Source organism: Cavia porcellus, unplaced genomic scaffold (assembly GCF_034190915.1).
Source record: "Cavia porcellus strain 051 isolate PalLab524CR breed Dunkin Hartley unplaced genomic scaffold, mCavPor4.1 scaffold_24, whole genome shotgun sequence".
NCBI lineage: Eukaryota > Metazoa > Chordata > Mammalia > Rodentia > Caviidae > Cavia > Cavia porcellus.
Window position 1 is genome coordinate 41,907,147 of NW_026947507.1, and position 19,979 is coordinate 41,927,125.

A 19,979-nucleotide genomic window follows, 5' to 3' on the forward strand; every position below is an offset into this window, starting at 1 on the left:
TAGAAGGGAGATTTGCAAATGAGTGGGGGCCATAATCTCCCGTGCAGAAGTGTATAGAGCCCAGGTGGACAAGGAAGGAAGATGTTTTCCTGGAGGACCCTGGTATGTCCTCCATATTTTGACCAATAGTGGAAACTAATATACCTTTTGGGATGGATCAGAACTACAAAGATGTGGAAACTAAGGGCACAGCTCAGATTTGGTATGGCAGGTGACAGCAAACTCTTACTTAGTCTCACAATAGGATTATGGCATCAGAGGTATGTTAGTCTGATGATGGTAGGAAGGGTGGACAGGAAAAAGAGAATACAAATTGGAGAATACAAATTGAAAAGGCCCCAACCTGGACAAAATAGTTTTCTGTATATGTTACACCTCTTTATGAGTTAGAAAGCACCAAACAAGCCCCAAAGAGAGATTTTCACCAGGCCTGTAGGGAAATAGGGCAGATGTTAACAGTCCTGTTTTATGTAAGAAATGAGACTCAATCTGAATTGATTTAAGTCTTCTAGCTGTTAAATTATATATGAACAGTATTGCCATTGAAACAAAATAATTTGTTTTTCTTGCCTTCTGTGATGGTTAATTTCATGCATCAACTTGACTGGGTTAAAGGATGTCAAGAAAGGGGGTGAAATATTATTTCCAGCAAATGAGTGAAATGTTATCTTTGTGAAGATGACCATGGAAGAGGATGACTTTTGACTAGGTAGACTGAGCTAAGGAGATCTGTTCTTACTAATCTTACTAATGAAGGCCTAGATAGGACAAAAAAGGCAGAGGAAGCATGAATTTGCCTTTATTTCAACTGAGCATCTATTTTCACCTGCTCTTGGACACTGGTGTCCCTGAGACTTCAGACTCAGATGGGCACTTACATCATCAGCCCCAGGTTCTCATGACGCAGACTGAATGAAACCACCAGCTCCTCAGCCGCTGTGTTGTAGTGGGCAGACCATGGAACGTCTCAGCATCTAAAATCATCATTATAGATCTCTTCATTTATCTTACACTGGGTCTGGGTCTCTGGAGAATCTAATGAATATAGTCTCAGGGCTCTTGCCAGAGAGAAATAAAGAAGAAATGTAAACACTGAAAAAAACCTATGTAACTTCATAAGATACGTGAATCCTAATGTACTGGAAAAGAGCTCTGCCTTGAATCCAGGAAATTAAAATTCCCGTCCTTGGTCCAAGGCAACTAGCGGGACCTTAATTAGGATGATTGTCTGTGGTCAGCTTCCTTGTCCTTATGTGTAACAAGGAAGTTGTAGAAGAGGTGTTCTTTAATTTCATGCTTGTCTACTGGTCTTGGAATTTGTGTGCCAGCTAAAGGTTTGGACATCCCAGTGAGACTGGAATCAGGTGTAAGACACTTTGTGGGGCAGAGTTGGTTTTAGGGCCGAGGGTGATGAGCACAAATAGTTGACTTCAGTGATGGAGTACAGTGCTCTTTGGGAAGTTAGCTCATGAAGCTCATTATTCATACTTGGATGATCTACTGGATAAAATATAAAGAAGCTTCAAAAAGGGTTAAGTCTGTTCACAGATGTCAGAGTTGTAACCTCTTTATTTTCAGAGCTGGGGTTAAAGCCATATCTGTATGTAAGCTAAGCAAGCACCGTACTAGAACAAAAACCCCTGTCCTATACCTAGTTCTTAAGAGACAAACATCTTTACAAAATACTCTCAGCAATGTTACTGCTGGAGAATACAGACGTACTACCCTAACTTACCTCAGTGACACAGGAAGTGAGTGTATTCTCCCTGCCACCCTTCTGAGACCTCTTGCCATGTATTTTATATATCTTTCTCATTCCAGCCCATGCTCATGCCACTATCACCATTTACAGGTAAACACTGTAATTGCTTTCCTGGGCATCTTTCTAGCATCGCTTTATGCAAACACAAGCCAATAGGATAAACATCCATTCTCTTTTCTTACAGAAAATGTAGCATGTTGTATTGTACTGTACTTTGTTATTTTTGTATAACAAAACATTGTGCAATTCATTCTCTATCATTAGAAAGAAACTATCATCTCAACATCACTACCTCACAGTCTGTTATGTTGTTGCAACATAACTTATTTAACCAGTTTCCCCTTGGATCTTTATACCTCCATTTTCTCTTGCTATTATGAAAAACACTACATAAATAATTTCACTATATGAATAACCATGTGCTCTCCAATATGTGCATCTTTGTCTGTAGGATACATTCCCACAAGGACTCTTGTGTCTTCTATAGAACATGTAACACCAGCAACACTATGGGAGACTGCTTGGTAATACTTGACTTCTAAGTATCAGTACAGAAATGTGCTTCTAAGGGTCATGGGTTTCATGAGCTCACTCTGGAGTACTCCAAGAATCCCTATTCCTACAGAAGCCAGTAAGATGAGGGTGTCATTTTCCTATAGTTGCCACACCTTGCCCAGGCTCAAACCTTTTTTTGAAGACTGCACGAAGGAGCCCTTCAGCCATGCCTTTTCTGAGGACCATCCCCATACTGCAATTCCAGTGTTCTGTCTCTTAGCTATAGGTTAGCTTTGCAATAAGGTCTCTCCTGTGGCTAACACAGTGACACTGATTTCCTTGAAAGCTGTCACTAATGCCTGGGCCAAGGTGGCACAGGCTTTGGAATGACACCTGTCTGGATTGAAACCTAGGGCTACCCTATCTCCCAAGGTTGTGACTCAGTCGTTTGGCAGGACTAAGGGTGTTTCTCTAAATAATTAAAATGAGGAATAAATTCCATGTCCTTTTGGACTATTGTAACATTAAAGAGAATCAAGTTTGAGACAGTGCTTAATACCTAACTGCACTCAACACTAATGTTTCCTATTTGCTTTTCTGAAAACAGCGGGGAATTGGGAAGAAGAACCTAAGAGTTAAAATTTATATCACAACCTTCTTTCTCCATGTTAACGCTGTCTTACTATATTCATAGAAGTTCTAAAAACACATTTGTAATAGTTATATAATTGTAACATGCTTTGCTGTTTGGCTTCTTATCCTATATAATAGTGGAAGTATTGGAGCTCAAGATGTTAAGTAACTGAACACAACAGAAAGTTGAAAGAAACAGTGTAAGAAGAAAACCACCACTACCACCACTACCACCAAAGATGCATAGTAGGCCTGGGTAGGCACACAGTCAGAGCCTTTTAGCATAAGACCACCTCAAGGTCAAACAAAGTTTAACTGGGGCAAGGGTGTAGCTCAGTAGTATATCATGTGTGCAAAGCTCTAGGTTCAATTCCCAACAATAAAACAAACAAACAAATGGTTACTTATTGGCCTGGTGTGCAGAAAGCAGGCTAATGGTCAATGAATTCATTTACTTCTTCCTTATTTAATTAAAGGTTTTAGGCATTTCTGTAATAGATCAATGAGTTTTATAAAGATTTATACAGCAAAATAAAACTATTGTACATTTTTTGGCATTTGAGTGGTTAAATCTCTGGTTTAAGTTTTTTTTTTGTTATCCAGAAAAATTAATCAGTAAACCTGTTTGTTTACCCAATATTTATTGATTGTTCACAATATATATAACACTGAGCTACGTACTGGATTTACTTGGAACATTTGCCCCAAAATTCTAGCTTAAGAAGCACCACTCAAAACACAGCTCAAATTTATGTTAATCTTTCCATGAGCCTTCATGATAGGTTTACTGTCACTAGAAGTGATTTTAATTTTAGAACCTTCTGGGTTCTACTATATATGCCCCTTCCAAAAGTGACAAGAAAGATAAAATTGTTGAACCAGCAAATATAAAGTTGAAATCACTTGCCAGTCTGTGAATCTTATGTTTCTATTTGAAACTTCAATTGTGGTAAACACTTTTGACTCATAATCTCATTTGTCAGCCCTGTATAGTGAGTGTAATTTACTTAGCTAATTTCACTAGTAGATTGTTCTTCCAGAGTACAGAGAAATAGCAATGATGAATAAGCCATTACTGCTTGCTTTTGTATCTCATTTCATAGCCTCACAGCTTAAATAGAAAAAATGTTTAAAAGCACAAATTGCATCTAGTTCCAAGAAGTATTTCAAACTGATTTCTTTTATTAGTGAGACCAAATATACTCATTGAAATATAGGTAGACACACGTTGGCATTATCAAATACAAAGACAATAATAACAGTGGAAACAATAACAGAAGCAGTTACCATTTATTTGGTGTCCTATTGGGTATCTTGTTGAGTCTGTATGATTGTCACCCAGTAAAGTCTTGAAATACTTTAAAGGAGGAAACTGAGGTTTAAGGAAGTTTTCTTGCTCATGTATTCATGTTACCATTTTAGTGAAACTGGTCTCTAATCCTGAGCAGTTGTACTCTACATTTGCTATTTAAGGTATTATTCTTTCAAATTTGGTAAAAAAAAAATTCTAGAATTCTATCTGTATGTAGCATTAGTTTTTACTTGTTAGCTTTAAGTTTTACTATCATAGGAAAAAAGGGGATTAAATCATTGTAGAAAATAAATGGATACAGTTACGTGATTTGTTTCCAAAAGTAGATTTCAGGATCATCTCTCCCCCCTCAATGTCTGGGACATTCATTTCTTGTAAGCATTTCCTCCAGGTCTTTATAGGTTCTGGCTTGGCATATACACTAACAAAAAATTGTATTCCCATTTCCCCTCGCCACTCTCAAACTTATTGGTGTATTCTAGCATTGAATGTCATACATCAAAGTAACTATTGAAGTTGTCAGAGGCAATTCAATGGCACACACATGTTACTTAGTCTTTTTAATCTTTTAAAGAAAGTTATTGACATTATTAGATTTTACTTAAGTGAGGAGTATAAAGAATGAGAAAATAAGTTAAAATAGGAAGGTCAATGAGTAAATCCAGTTGTCTTCTTTCTTTCTCTTTTTAATCTCAAAATGTTTCACTTCATCAGTCACAACTGTGACCATATAGCCCGCCCTATCGGGTTCAAAATATGCTTTCACCGAAAGGTCATTGTAATTCAAATCCATTCAGTGCTGCTTCACTTTCGTAATTTGTTAGGTAAGTTCGAGTAGCATCCCCTGCACCTATTTTAAATAATATAGCACATCAATAACATTTTCACTCATTTAAAGCCATGTTTACCCACAGAACCTTAGCACTAAAACAATTCTGAAAAAGAATCTTCACACATTAAGTAGCCTGAATTTTCCAAATTAAGGTCATGGAATTTAAAAATAACATACTTTAAAAAAAGTTTATAGAAATATATTTTGACTGTGTAGAAAATATATTCAAGGTCATAATATAGCCATTTAATTGTCCCTCCAACATGCTAGACACACCACGCTGATTTTTAACTGGATTCTGTCTTATGTTTCCTTAAGGAAATGGTGAAAACTTTATTACAAAGGATGCAAAGTTGTCAGTGACAGGAAATCAGGGGGTCTACAGAGATTTGGAGGAGGAGAGATGTCAAAACAGAAGACGGCCAGTAAGTTGTTTGTGGGAATCTCAACTGACTCATAGATTTTTAAAGCCCACCCCTAAGTAAGTAAACAACAAGAGTAAACTGTAGAAGGAGGAAGAAAACACACAGCCAAAAGGTGAGACACAGCCATCTTGATGGGGGGGCGTCTAACTACACAATGAGGTCATCCTATCTCCCGGAAGTGACACGTAATCACCTGCTTTCCACTAGCTCCGCCCCTTCCCTCAGAGGTCCCGCCCCTCCGCCAGCAGCCGGGAGGGTGTCAGGGGGCGTTTCTCCAGGAGGAAAGCTGTGAGCTGCGACGCTGCGGAAGGGGACCCCAAAACGTCTGGCACTGCCCCCTCCAGGGATCACTTTGGACCGCCTCACTCGGCCCAGCGGGATTCTGAAACACCGAAGGGTCAACCTGATGGGTTTCGGGGTCAACGGAAGAGGGGAAGGGGAGCCCTGGCGGGGAGAACCCCCCGGCCCCCCGCCCAGCAGCTGAGGCACAGGAGGGCGGCCATCTTGGCCGGGAGGGTAGGGCCGGGGAGCCGCGGGCGCCGTGCGATTGGGGGGCTCGCCCGGAAGTGACGCCGACTACCCGGAAGCGGAGGGGGTTCCCTGGCCCACTCCCCCCCGCGTTCGTTCGCTCCCCCGCTTCCTCCCCGCCCCCCTTCCTCTCCATTCGTTTCCCCCCCTCCCCGGTCCCTGCCTTCTCTCCCCCACCCGTCCCTCCCCCCCCAACCTCCGGAGCTGGGAAGAGAGTCAAGATGGCGGCGAAATCCGATGGCGGCGGCGTGGGGGTGGGCTTCGCCCAGCTGCACAACCTGGACGAGGCGGTGGGCAGCGGCGGCGAGGAGGACGGGGAGCCCGGGGGCGGCGGCTGCGGCGGCGGCGGCGACGGCAGCGAGCCCGGCGAGAGCAGCTCGCTCCACATCTGCCACTGCTGCAACACCTCCTCGTGCTACTGGGGCTGCCGCTCCGCCTGCCTGCGCTCCCTCCTGGGCAAGAAGCCGCGCCGCAGCGCCGCCGCCGCCGACGGGGGGGACCAGCCGCTGCAGCCGCCCGGGGCCGCCGGCCGCCGCCCCCCGACGCCCCCGGCCGCGCGGCCGCAGCCCTCGGCGCCGCAGTCGGAGCGGCCGTGGCTCGACTGCCTGTGGATCGTGCTGGCGCTGCTAGTGTTCTTCGGGGACGTGGGCACCGACCTGTGGCTGGCCCTCGACTACTACCGCAAGGGGGACTACGGCTACTTCGGGCTGACCCTCTTCTTCGTGCTGGTGCCGTCGCTGCTGGTGCAGAGCCTGAGCTTCCGCTGGTTCGTGCAGGACTACACGGGCGGCGGGCTGGGCGCCGTGGAGGGGCTCAGCAGCCGGGGCCCCCCGATGATGGGGGCCGGCTACGGCCGCGGCGGCCCCGGCGCGGGGCCCTCGGCCACGCCGGGGGCGCAGCGCCTGTGCCGCCTTTCCGTGTGGATCTGGCAGTCGGTCATCCACCTGCTGCAGATGGGGCAGGTGTGGAGGTAAGCGTGCTGCGGGCGTGGGGGTGGGGGTCCGGCCGGCTTCGAGGAGGGGGCCGTGCGCGATCCGGACGCCGGCCACGCCTTTTGGCCCTGGAGGCCGCGTCCTGCCGTGTGCTCGGCTGCAGTCCCGGGTAGCACTTGCTGGAGACCCTGCCCCAGCCTTCCTTCCCTGCCGCCTCTGCAGACCTCCGTATCCCGATTGTCCCTGCCCCCTCCATCCTAAGGTAACCAGCCGCTGGTCCTCTGTCTGCACCCCGGCTCGCGTCCTGTCCTGGGGGCCTGCCCCTTCTCCCACCAGATGGTTTGCAAACGGTTGTGGCCCCCCCCCGGACCCCGACATTTCCCTTCTGCCCAGCTCTCCCCTGCAGTGGTCAGCGTGAACCCCCACCCAGGCGGAAAAGTCCCCGCTGCTTCACCTGATAGCGCCCCTCCGTTCCACGCCCCCTCCCCCTCTGGCGAACGACTGTCCTCCTGGAAGGAAAAACGACTCGCTTTGCTGGGTTAGACGTGCCCTTTCCTTAGTGACAGATAAAAATTGGATGTTGGTGACAACAGCAGGCACCGCTAGAAAATCAGTTAACTACCGACCCCCTCTTGTGTTTGGTAGCCAGGCCGTGGAATAAGTGATTGCTGTTTGTACCAGACCCAAGCTTAGTTTTGCAACCCTTTCCTGTTCTGTAAATTCCTGTGTGCCAGGTGACCCCCTCCAAAACCACTTGCAATGCCCTCTCTCCAGGAGCCTTTAACTGGATGCACCAAGGCAGAATGATCCCATTGCAATCTTAGCCTGCACCTCCAGCACAGCCAGCTTGACTGTATTCTACATTCAGGAGCAGAGTTGTAGGTGAGAACATTTGCAGGAGAGAAACAGCGGAGACAGATTGCACAGGAAAGAGTCCTTCAGGTGCGTCGCTCCTGTGAGAAGACTGCTGGCCTAGCCTGCCCTGACTCCTTTGCCTAGTGGGAAATTTTAGGCCTTTGAATCTCAGGGTAAGAGGGAGAGTTATGCAGGTTAGCTGTAAGAAAGTTCGTTATCTTTTGGATGGTTTGTCCATATTTCTGTTCTGAATCTTAAATCATTTTAGCAAGCATGGGTTTGAATTAAGTCGAATCTTGAGGGTAAATTTATGAACTGTGTCCTACAGGACAAATTAAAGGGTGATTAAGTCTTGATTTCTGTAGTCTTCCGATGGTTGTTTACTGGTGTTTCTAGGTTGAACCAAGAAACCATGTCTTTAGCTGCGTTTTTCTTCAGATGATGTTTCCAACTGCTGAGTTTATAATAATAGAGGGAAGGAGATAGAAAAAAAAAAAAACACTGGTGATTTTAGTTGTTAGACACACAGCATAGCTTGAGGCTAAATAACATTTTTGAGTACATTTTGAACTTGAAATCTAAATTCGCAATCCTTGCCATCTACAAATACTCAATATCGTAATGAGTCAAAAGACTGAATTTGCACTGGGGATGGCTTTTCTTCAGCTTCTTGGAGGCTGGTAAAATGCAAGTGGTGAAGAAGGACTGGGACAAAAAGGTTTAAGAAAGGGAGAGCCTCTGGAATACCAATAGAATTTAACAGCACGTATTTAATAAGCAGGCTTTTGCTGAATGAACCAAAGTCACCCATCTCCTTGTTTTTATGCTTCTGAGTCTTACGTGTATACCAATACAGGAGTATTGGTATCAGGTTAAAATTCCAAATGCCTGACAGAATTATTTCAAGTGTAATCCACGGCATTGATTTGTAGTAGGCTTCTGGGACATAAGGAAATTGGGGTTTGGTTTCACAGTCTTGAGGAGGACCCCTTTCCCCCAACCTGAACCTTAAGTAGAAGTTCACATTTGGTACAGACTGAAAAGTACATTCTAAGTATAAATGTAGCTCTCGTAGTTGTGATAAGTGGAGTGGCATATTTTTTTTCTCATCTTCATTTAACTTTCAAAGTCTACAGTGGTACATATATATTTTAGGAAGATGCCTGTGATTTTAGTTAGTGTATCTAACTTTTTAAGTCTCTTTTTCAAGATTAGAATGTATCTCAACATAAAGTTATTAAAAGACATGCTAATTCAGCTAAGGCATTTCATCCAGTGTAGCTGTATTTCAGAAGCAGTGCTTGCCAAGGAGGGATTTTATTTTTTGTTCCATTTTTCCAGCAGGCTGGCTTTGCTTGAAGCGTTCCAGGAGCAAGGTCTGCTCCTTCGTTCCTGCCAGGCATGTTGCTTGCTCCAAAATCACTCAGATGTGAGAGCCTTGCAGAAGGGTTTTATTCTTGTTTTCATCTTTTGGCAAATAGTTGCTTGTAAACGTGCATACCCACAATGCCTCTGTTTTTACTGCAGGTTTTTTGGGGTTGTTGCTGTTCCCTTTATCATGTTTGTCACTTAAATTTTTGCTGTTGTCATGCGGCCGAATGATGTAAAGGTTAAGGCCTGGGAATTTTCTCATTTGATTTGAGCCACATTTCTAAGAAACGCTGTCTGTGAAGTTATACGTCAGTCACAACTGATTCCATGAAATAGTGAATACTTGTCTCTTCACATGCTTTTTCTTTCCTGTTTTTAAAAATGTGAAATTATTCAAGTCTTGCTTGGGCAAAGCACAATGGTTGTGTAAGAAAATTTATTTTCCCCTGTTGTTAAGATGTGTGTTGTTTTTGCTTTCAAGATATAAATACTTGACATATCTTGCACCAAACAACTGTATTTACAGAGTTAAGAAACCTTTTTGGCGAGGCCATGATTGGAGCATGGGAAGAGTTGGGCGTGCCGAGTTGGTATTATGAACCTGCTCTCGCACGTGGAGCTCTCGAGTGTGCATTAGGTCTATTTGGGGGGTGCTTTACTGTGCTGATTACTAACATGTCACTTGCTGGATAACTGTGTGTGTTCTACTTTTGAGGTGCTTTTCCCAGGGGTAACAGGCGTTGTAAATCACTCATAGCAAGAATATGAGTCACTCCAGGTTACACTTCATTCATTACAGTCTGTCGTTGTTAGAAAGTGAGATCATTTTCTTGGAGGGTTTGACAGCAAGCTTGGTGTGATGGAGTTTGCGTCTCGTGTTGGGTGGAAGTTTTTCTTGGTGTTACTGCCCTTTCCTTCGGAGGGTGCTTGGTGTGGGCACACTTCTTTTCAGTCAGGAAGCAACAGTTCTTCCGCCAAAACTCAGTCTAATGACAGAATCATCACTGTCCCTTAGGATTTATCTTTATGTGTGTTTGCATATATTTGTCTGCTGTATAGAATAGAAGAGAAATATATGAAGTGCTTTATAGGATTGACCATTGTTAAAGTGAATGTCAGCTTTATATTGGAAGACAGGCTAAAAACAAAACAAAACAAAACAAGAGACAGGCTAAGGTGGAGGGCATCTTTCAAGAGAGAAGAAAGGAGACATTGCTCGTTTCCTAACAGCACTGTCACCTGAACAGTGAAAAGCTTAGTTTTAACAAGTTTTTCTGCTGGGAGACTCTGGTATAATCTAGACATTTAGGTCTATGTACTCAATGAATGCAGATGGGCCGCTAGAGATGCTTGAAACACTTTTTAAATCACTGTGTCCCTTCTCCTCGCCACACGTAGGGGTAGTTAGTATGCCATGAGTCTTTCTTCACGTCAGATATTTTACATTCTGGCTCAGACAGCTTTTAAAGAAAAAAATTCCTGGGAACTTTTGGTCCTGCAGGAGAAGCCTCCCAGGGCAGCACCCAAGAATGCTAGCTTCTGAAGCATCACAGAGCAGCCAGACACTTAAAATTGGGGTCTCAGGCTTAGTCCGTTTTGGGGGTGGGTAACAACTTTGTGTTCTTAACAAGATGAGACAAGTGGGGAAGGGAAGATTTGGTACCATGAAAGTTGGGCCCTGCATAATGTTATAATGGAATGACTTTACCTTGAAATGTGAGTGTGTAAAAAGTCTTGGAGCTGTCTCAAGGGCAGGCACTCAGGGTTCTCAGTATTTTCTTATTTTTTGAGCATAAGTGTGTGAACTCCCATCTAAAGGGATTCCCAAATTCACAGCAGTCTGCAAAGAATGTAGTGTACTTATTTGCCTTTTGTATGGTACAGGTAATTCTTTGCATGTAAAAGGTGTAATCTGTTCAATTTTGAAAGGATTCTTTTAAGTAGGCTTGGGGAAAGCATAATTGGGATTACAAGAGGTGTTGGAATAAGTGATCATTAATATCCCTGTAACTCTTAAGATGTGATTTCATGGTGGAAATGTCACCTTGTAAATAAGGAACTTCACTTCTGCTGGGGCAGGGAACCAGTCACAATCAAACATTGAAACATTGTGTGTGGGTAGCTGTATATATCTGCTTATTATTGGATAGGAATATCAGTGTTGTAAAAATTTTATTTTTTCCATTTTGTCTGTTTCAAAAGTTACTGAGGTTTTTTTTTTGTTTTTGTTTTTTTTTGAGGAAAGACAAGTAGAATTTACTTGAATAAAATGTGAGTAGTAAAAACAAACAAAAACTTTGAGAAACAAAATTATCTTACCCCATCAGATTGGATGTTATAGTAAATAGACCAGTGTGCTATTAGCAGAGAAACTGAGCAAATAGTGAAGAGAGTATAGAAATAAATTGGTGCACTTGTGAAAATTTAGTACATGGTAAAGTTTTGGTCATTGGATTTCTGGTCATTAAAAGAATTATTTAACAAATGATATTGAGGCAGTTGATAACCAAGTTAAAAAAATAATAGCAAACCTTATGTAAACAAAAAAAATCTGAAAATAATGAAAGCTGGAGACATACACTGTTAAACTCTAGAAATACTAGAAGAAAATACAGAATGATACTTTTTATGATCTTCCAGTAGGCAAGACCTTTGAGTACCATCAAGGAAAGAAGGGGCAGATGTAACACTTAAAGTTGCCTATCTATCTGGTTTATCCCCTTTTTTCTCTTCTTACTGGAAAAATCTAGAATAAATGGTTAACTGTTTGGACAGGAGAGTTAAATTTAGGTAGATTCTTCCTTCAGGAGAATAAATATGAAGAGAGCATCTCTGAAGATTATATCTCAATTTTTAGTGAACAGTAACAGTTAAAACTTGAAGTTTATGGTGGATTTTCAAGGGAACATGAGAAAAAAGTGGCATGCTTAGAATAACATGGGAGTTAGTCATGCAGCATAATCTTTCCAGAATGATCCAGAAACACAACATCAGTGTCTGTGTTACACAAGTCTGGTATCATAAAAAAATCGAATAGGCATGTGTCAGAAATCAGAAGTTCATTTTTATCTTCAACCTTATTTGCTTTGCTGGATTTTATGCTTTATTCATAAGGTCAGTCAGTCAAGTTCATGCAGTGGATACCTTGTGGATTGTTACAGAGGTTGGGATACAAAAAGCAATAATGTTTGTCACAAGCTTTGCCATCTTCCCATGGCATGGCTAGTTTTACATGTGCTCTCTGCAAATGTTCTTACTTATCAGTTCTTCATTTTTTTAAAAAATTTTTTGGACAAGATTTCACTGTGTAGTTCAGCTCACTGTGTAGTCAGTGCTGACATCTAGTTGCTTCTGAGTCAGAAATGGATTTCTTACTTGACTCTGAAAGAGTAAAAGTTTTTTTTTTAAAGGAGAATACAGCTTCATTTTAAAAGTTCAGTAATTTTTGACTAATTGCCTAAGACAGTCCACTGTTTGCTACTGCCAAAGATTATTAAAAAGTGAAAGCCAGGGCACATCATGGTGTACAGGATATGAACACTGGTATTGTGAGGTTTAGAACTGTGAGGTTTAGCTCAGTGGCAGAATGCTTGTCTAGCATGTATGTGGCCCTCAGTGATCCAGTGCTCAACACTGTGAAAGGAAAAGTCAGAATCAGGTTTATCATTCTAAGTTACAACCATCTGTTGGCCTCAGTTTCCTCTTGTAGTTAGTAAATGAGGAGTTAAAATGTTTGCTCATTAATATCTCTTCAGTGTAATTTTGTTATTTAAAATTCTTTTCATCCTCAATACAATTTTAAAGAAGGAGTTTCAGCCTCTGTTTTGAACTATTAAGATTTTAAAAATCTGTTTATGATTTCTATGAGCATATTTTAAGTACAGATTTATAAGTCTTAATGTTTCTCAATTTAGTAAACCCTTAACAATTGAAGAAAGCTTATCATTGTTAATCACTTTGCTGCCCACAGGGACATCCTATATCTCTCACTAAAATTTACAGCAGCCTAAACAACCTGAAAGATTTGTTAACGAGGTTTGTCAGTTAATTTGTGAGTTTGTAATTCGGTTAAAATTGATATATTTTAAGGTGGCTATTTTTCATAAACTTGTTGTAAGATTTCACTTTTAGATTAAGCTAAATCAGTGCATTTATATGAGTGAGCCTTGTGTTGTGGAGGTTTTGTGATCATTTACCAAGATAATTTCTTTTTTGGGGTAGAAGCTTATAATCAACTAGTGCAATTTATGTATATTAATTTTGGGGGAAAAAGTGTATGTGGGGGGATAGCTGGGCATTGAATCAAGTGCTTCCTCATTGAACTACATCCCCAGTCTTTTAATCTTTTATTTTGAGAGTCTGGCTAAATCGAGAAATAGCCAAAGTCTTCCTGCCTTGGCTTCCCAGAGTACTGGGATTGCAAATGTATGCCACCACATTCTGCAGTTTCCCTTCTTTTCTTTTCCTTTTCTCTCTTTCTTTCTTTCTTTCTTTCTCTCTCTCTCTCTCTCTCTCTCTCTCTCTCTCTCTTTCTTTCTTTCTAATGGTAGCATCCATATCAGTTGATTCCCTTCTTTAGGAAGTAAATCTGTTAAGTGAATTTTTCCCCTCTTAAATTAAGGTATAGATGTATTTTTGGGCTTGAGTTGAATTTTGGGAAAATATAGGATTTGCTTAGAGAATGCAGCGAATCTTGTCACATTGACATTAAAATATTTCTACATAAAATCAGCCTTAGATTTTTCTTTTATGTACGTGTAATGTGGGTAAACCTTAGAATATCATTACTTTAATATAGCTTAAAATAACCATACTGCCTTACAGGTTTTTTTGTGTATTGCTGACAGTTTTTTCTCATATATCTTTTATTTTGAAACATCAAAGTGAAATTTAAAATAATTCTTGTTTTGAATGCAATATCCTTGTCTTAAAAAATACATAGAAGCAGTATCTGTGTTATCTCGGCCTTAGTTTATGGAGCAGAACTTAGAACCCACAGGTTTCAGCACCGCAGCTCGCGGACAGCGCCCAGGGAGGGAGGTGGAGTTGGTAATCATTACCGCCTCTGGCTGTGTGCTCCTCGAGAGCCTGGGTTCAGGTGCTGGAAACTTTCTCTGTCACCCTAGTGTCCCCAGTTCTTTCTCAACCCATTTTGAAGATGCCGGGCAGATTGCAGGGATGAGGAAAAACAGAGCCCTATTTTGGGAAGCTTCCATGAAGTAGAACAGCAGGGCGAGCCCAGGCTGGAGTCTGTCTGGGCAGCCGAAAGATGGGTTAAACCCGCGGCCTCGAGGGACGGAGGAGGCTGAGGCCAGGCGTGTTTGGGGAGGGGTGTTTCTGCCCTGTCTGCCCGAAGTGTCTAAGCAGAGAGCAGAAGGGAGAGTTGGGAGCCATGCCCGCTGCTGCTCCTCTCTGCACTGGGCTATTGTCCCTTGTGCATGTCACCTGTGCCACAGGTGTGCATCTCTGACTCCTTCATCTGTGAAGTACTTTGCATGGCTGCAGGACTTTAAGTCTACCTAAGATAGCTAACGTCTCAACGCGGTGAATTCCATGAAGTGTTCTAATAGCTGTTTGGTGTTTAGATTTCCCAATTATCTCCAACAGTGTCTGTATTACTTTTTCCTTTGTCTCAAAGGGGAGATTAATCAGAATCTACACATTGCATTAACTCACGAATGATGACTTTTTTTTTTGCTAATACCAGTGACTGTTTTTGCAGAGTTCAGGCCATTCACTTGTCTGTTCTTGTTTCCCCCAGGTGTCCTTTGCCCTCTATATTTCTGCTTATCTCAAAGTTGTATCTAGGGACTTGATTATGTCAGTGTTCTCTGTTCTTATCCCAAGTACTGCTTTCTGCTCCTCCTATCAGGAGGCATTTGATACCTGTGTGACCCAATACTCATTAAGGTTGTGGCCTCCAGACTTCTCCATATAAAGCACATTGTCCCTTTGCAGTCAACCAGTGCTGCAGTCCCCATCTCACCCTGGCTTTTACTTTATTTCAGTTCTGTGTCGACTGTGGCTCAAAAATATTAAATGGGATATTTCAGGCAGAATTAATAACTTTTAAATAACTTATTACAGTACATTTTTATAGTTTTTACTAGTTGGTGCCGATCTCTCATTGTACTTCATGTATAAATTTTATTATGGATATGTATTGTAGGGGCTGGTGCTGTCAAGTTTCAAGCACTCACTGGGGCTCCTGGAATGTGTCACCTCTGGTTAAGAGGTGACTGCTGTAACCCATGGGGCTATACTTTGGCAAGGTATCAATGTCTGGTTTCCTAAAAGCTTTTTATCTTATAGTTTTAGTGATTCCTTGCCAGAATGAATTGTTACATTGTTGATGGGGAGTGGGATTTATATTTTATACAAGCTCTCTAAGACTTTTGACCTTCTCTAAGGTGTGATAGCTACTCTCTGTCCTGGAGTTAGAAGTTGAGAGTTACAAACCCGAACCAAATTCCAACCACAGGTCCAGCTCCAGCTTCAATCCTAAACAAAACAAAACTTCCCTGAAGAAGTGAGTTTGAATCTGGACACTGGTGGAGTTGGAGTGCTTGGGTGGGGTGTCAGTAACAGTCAGTGAGTGCAACCTTCACGTTAGTAGTTTTGAGGAACAAAGAAAGATAAATGAAGCATGTCCTGTGGTGCCCTACCCTCTGGTTATAGTCAGAGAGGGTGCATATATGATTCCTGTAGTAAACTTAGGTGAACAGTAATAGGCATAGATGTAACATGTCAGACTGCAACAAAATTTAAAGGGGAGTGGAGGAAGGACAGAGAAGTTAAAAAGGTAAGGATACAGATTGAACATTCTATTTATTCAGTTTTTTGTGCCCATTTTTACAGATGAAGAGGTGGGCTCAGAGGGTCACTGGTGGAGTAAAGTTAGGAAGCCAGGTCTCACTGATGACAGAATAGGTCCTACATTCTACCTCAGGAGCTCTCCTTCCTGCAGTCAAGCCCTGATGGCTGAGCTGGTGCAGGCAGGATGGCTCTGCCTTACCGTGAGACTTGGCCATCTGGCTCGTTGAAAATAGAGGAATGGTGTCCTGACCCCTGGGCCTCTTTCGTGTAAAGCTAAGATTCTCTGCAACCTCTTGTTTCTAATGAGCTAAACCTGTGAAGATTGGGGCTGACCCCTCAGGCTTGTGGTTTGTGGTCACTCGTGGGCTGACTCACAGTCCAGTGGTGTCCTGGACCTGTGTCTTTGGGGCGTCTGCACAGCTCTCAAGTCCCTTTCTCAGGACACATTCACTGCACCTTCAGCCAGTGATTCCTGCATTATAGGGTGGAATGTGATGAGGTGGGCAGCGCCCTCTTGGTCACTGCCTAGCCCTGAGCTCCATGTACACATGGTACTGATGGGTTGGTTCTCTATGACTTGTCGGAAACCCTGCAAACAGCAGTTGTGACCTCAGTATCACAAGGTTTCCAGACCTTGGCTGAGCATTGGACTCATTCAGGGAAACAGACATTTGAGTCCACTGTACAAGAGTATTGTGCAGGAGTTCTGGGATGTGTCGAGAATCTATGTATCTTAAAAGTTGGGGTTTTTAGAAAGGTCCCAAGCAGTACATGGATAGGGATGAGAATCACAGTTGTATAGTCTGATTAAAAGTTCTAAAGGAGGAGTGCATATTAGACTCACTCAGGATTATTTTATGAATTTAAGCCTTAGGCAGATTAGATTTAGAGAAGTGGATTGTATGAAAGAAGCCCTGCAGATTATTTTAATAGAACACCAGTGTTTAAACATTCTTGATTGGATCTTACTTCAGCTTGAACGGATTGGTGGAAAATACATTGTATTGATGGAATAACTGCCGTTGCCATATACTCCCTAAAATTTAGAATACTGTGAAGACATTGAACATTTAGAGTCTGTGAGTTGTAATTGTATATGTCTTTGATTTAGGAGCTTCTTTGAAAGTTTAAAGTATTTCAGGTCGTTATTACAAATGTGAATGATCGCATTTTGTGCTTAAAAATGCCAGGTTAGAGGATTTTATTGTGCTGAGAAAATGGATACTCAATCTAGAGTGGATTTCATGTCTCATATTTTTTAGAAACATTATATTTGTTGAAATTGGTGCCAAGGCTCAGATTCCTAAAAAAGAGACTGGTGGGTGGAAGGGGAGAAGGTACCTGATGGGTATTAAATGAGTGTCATTAGAGACAAGAGTGATGGGAGCAGACAAGAAAAATTACTTGACTACATTTCGCTTGAGAAATTCCAAGGGAAAATAGCCAGAAGAGGGCTGAGGAGGAATTCTGCAGAGTTTGATGGCTGGTAAGCTATTAGTATAGCAACCAGCAAGTGCACCTAGTATCCACACAGGCCAGAATAGCATCCTCTGAGCTTCATCTAGAAGTGTACTGTACCAGCGGTGAAAAACTCAGAAGCCCACAGCTGGGAAGCTCAGGTGAGATGGTAGGAGGCAGGGTGTCTAGGCACAGGGCCGAGTGGGTTTGGGTCCTGTGCTGTTCTGTGACTCTGGATCAAAATGAGTGAAATTACAAATCGGTCAACTCAATGATTGTAAACATACTTGTGTGTATTAAGGTGCTGCCATTTTGCTTTGTGTAAGGCAGTTTTCCTTGGAGCTCATTGTGAAAGTAAAGGTGATACCTTCCGATAGAGAAATGATGTCTTCAGAATTGAAGCACCTCGGATGGTTTTGGTTGGTATGCCTTTGGAGTGAAAGAAAAAAAGAAGCTATGGAAAGGACTCATTACTCAGTTTGCAGATTAAACAAATGCTGTCAAAGTGAAGCAGAAGTTAAAAGTAATTACATTGTAAATGTAGAAAAATAGAGAATTAGAATATACTTGTAGTATTTATGGGTGATATTTAGGATTTCCACTATTTGATAGGGACTTGTAATAATTCTTAGGTAGTTTTCAAGGTGCAGTAATCTGGTGACAGATTGAAAAGTACCTTGTAAGATGATGTTTATCAGGGCTGCTTTATGATTTGAAAGGGGCTTCATAAGGTTGGGGTGTGTCATTTTGCTTATGGTGTGGCATTGACCATATACTGTTTACTATAATGCCATGTATGTGTTTGTAAAGAACTCTTCTTCTGCGACGTGAGGTGATACAAATAACAGGACTGTGGGGGAAAATACAGGATTGAGGCTGACTGCTTAGAACCATGTAACATTAGCTGAGCACTAGCAAAAACCATGATAATCTAAGAAAAATTTTATGGTTAACTTTACACTCATATTTGACTCTGTTGTTCTCAGATGATTCCAGGCCTTGCTGTGTCCTGGTCTGTGTACATTGTGGCACACAGTGGCTTGTGGAGGCCAGCGTCACCACAGTTAAAACTGTGTCTCTTGATGTATCACTCACTTGCAGCATAGCGTCATGGGACGTGACGAGGACAGCTGATCCCAAAACTCCTAAGCTAGCTGCCTACTGCTTCAGCTGAAGGAAAGTGCCTGCATTGATAAGATTGAACACATTTTCCTTTTAAAGTCATTATCTTTGCAGTGTCAGTGTGTTCCCAAGCTGGGAGGAACTGCTTGTGATCCAAAGCAGCTTTCCCCTTAGGCTGGCGCTGTTCCCTCTGGCCAGGCACACATGAAGGAGGCCAGTCGCAGATGCATGCGTGGTAGCACTCTAATGTGTTTGTGAGTGCTGGAAAAGGTCAAGATGCAGCTCTTGAGAAGTGTAGGTTCTGCTGCTTTGGGAAGTCGTTGTAGGAAGTTGCTCTGGTGTTTCAAGGTTAAGTGAAATGTGTTACTCATCTATGCTTTGTTGATCCTAATGTAAATAAAGAAGTGAAGAGGGCTACTTTAATCCTCTGAAACCCTGCTTCTGTCACCTATCATTGAGTGTACTATGACAGTCTCTCAGTGCTGCGTTAGCACTTGACCAGCATGGATGGAGCAGGAATGGTTTGATGTTTCTGTTCATTGGAAGTATGGTTGTAGTGAGGTTTGAAATGAAAATTCATTGAACATACAGTAAACAAAAAAGAGCAGCAGTAGCCAGTTGTCAGGGAAAAGACTGATGGGTAGAATAAACAGACTGCTTTGTGCAATATAAACAATCTGTTTTCATGCTTTTTTCTTTTCTTTTTTTGAAGTGATTGGGAGAACTTCCAAATTCAGTGGAAGTTAGTTAAACCCAAAAGGCAGCTGATGTAAGTGTACCTTTAGTGACTACTAGAATTTGCTTCCTCAGGAGCATCAGTGGCTTTACAGTGGACACATACAGTCTGCTGTGGTGGCCCTGGCTTCTGTGGCCATGACCTCCTGCAAGACATAGCACCACCAGCATCCAGATAGAGAAAGAAAAGACACTGGGGAAAGGGTGACAGCTCCCTGAACCCATGTGGCCCCTTCCACTCACACACAGTGGTCAGCACCTCACCAAGTGACCATACCAGGTTAAGGGTGGTGGACAGATGTGACCCTGCATGGGCAATAGCTTTACCCCCTGCAAGAGAAACCTTATGTTTTGGTGGCTTGAGACCTCGAGGGAAATAGTTCAGTGCTTTAGGCCCGGCACACCCAGATTATGGAGGGCAGGTGGAGATGTGGGGGTGTGTGAATGTATGTATGTGTATGTATGTGTGTGTGTATGTTGTATGTAAAGTGATGCTGATTGAAGAGTATAAGAGGCAGTTACCCCTTAACACTGATTTCGGTTTTAATTCAAGGGCCAGCAGCATTTCTGTAAAGAAAGATTGTAGGATTTGAAGACTGTGTTGAATAGTTCCCTTTAAAAATGTAAGAACTGCTCTTAGCCTGAGGGTCATATAAGAACAAACTGCTCCTGTTTTTATGGGTCTGGTAAAACCAGGTAACTG

The 19,979-nt window shown here is 42.4% G+C and overlaps 1 protein-coding gene and 1 long non-coding RNA gene across 2 annotated transcripts in view; both read left to right on the forward strand.

Annotated features, from left to right (window-relative positions):
• The first annotated feature begins 5,675 nt into the window (after positions 1–5,675).
• Xkr6 (XK related 6) overlaps positions 5,676–19,979 on the forward strand; it is a 229,866-nt gene continuing 215,562 nt past the window's right edge. The window contains exon 1 of the mRNA XM_063234953.1: positions 5,676–6,957. Coding sequence (XP_063091023.1) covers positions 6,209–6,957 — 749 coding nt within the window. The 5' untranslated portion in view covers positions 5,676–6,208. The remainder of the gene's footprint in view (positions 6,958–19,979) is intronic.
• LOC106025727 (uncharacterized) overlaps positions 6,964–19,979 on the forward strand; it is a 71,388-nt gene continuing 58,372 nt past the window's right edge. The window contains exon 1 of the long non-coding RNA XR_010042675.1: positions 6,964–7,861. This is a non-coding gene — a long non-coding RNA (uncharacterized LOC106025727). The remainder of the gene's footprint in view (positions 7,862–19,979) is intronic.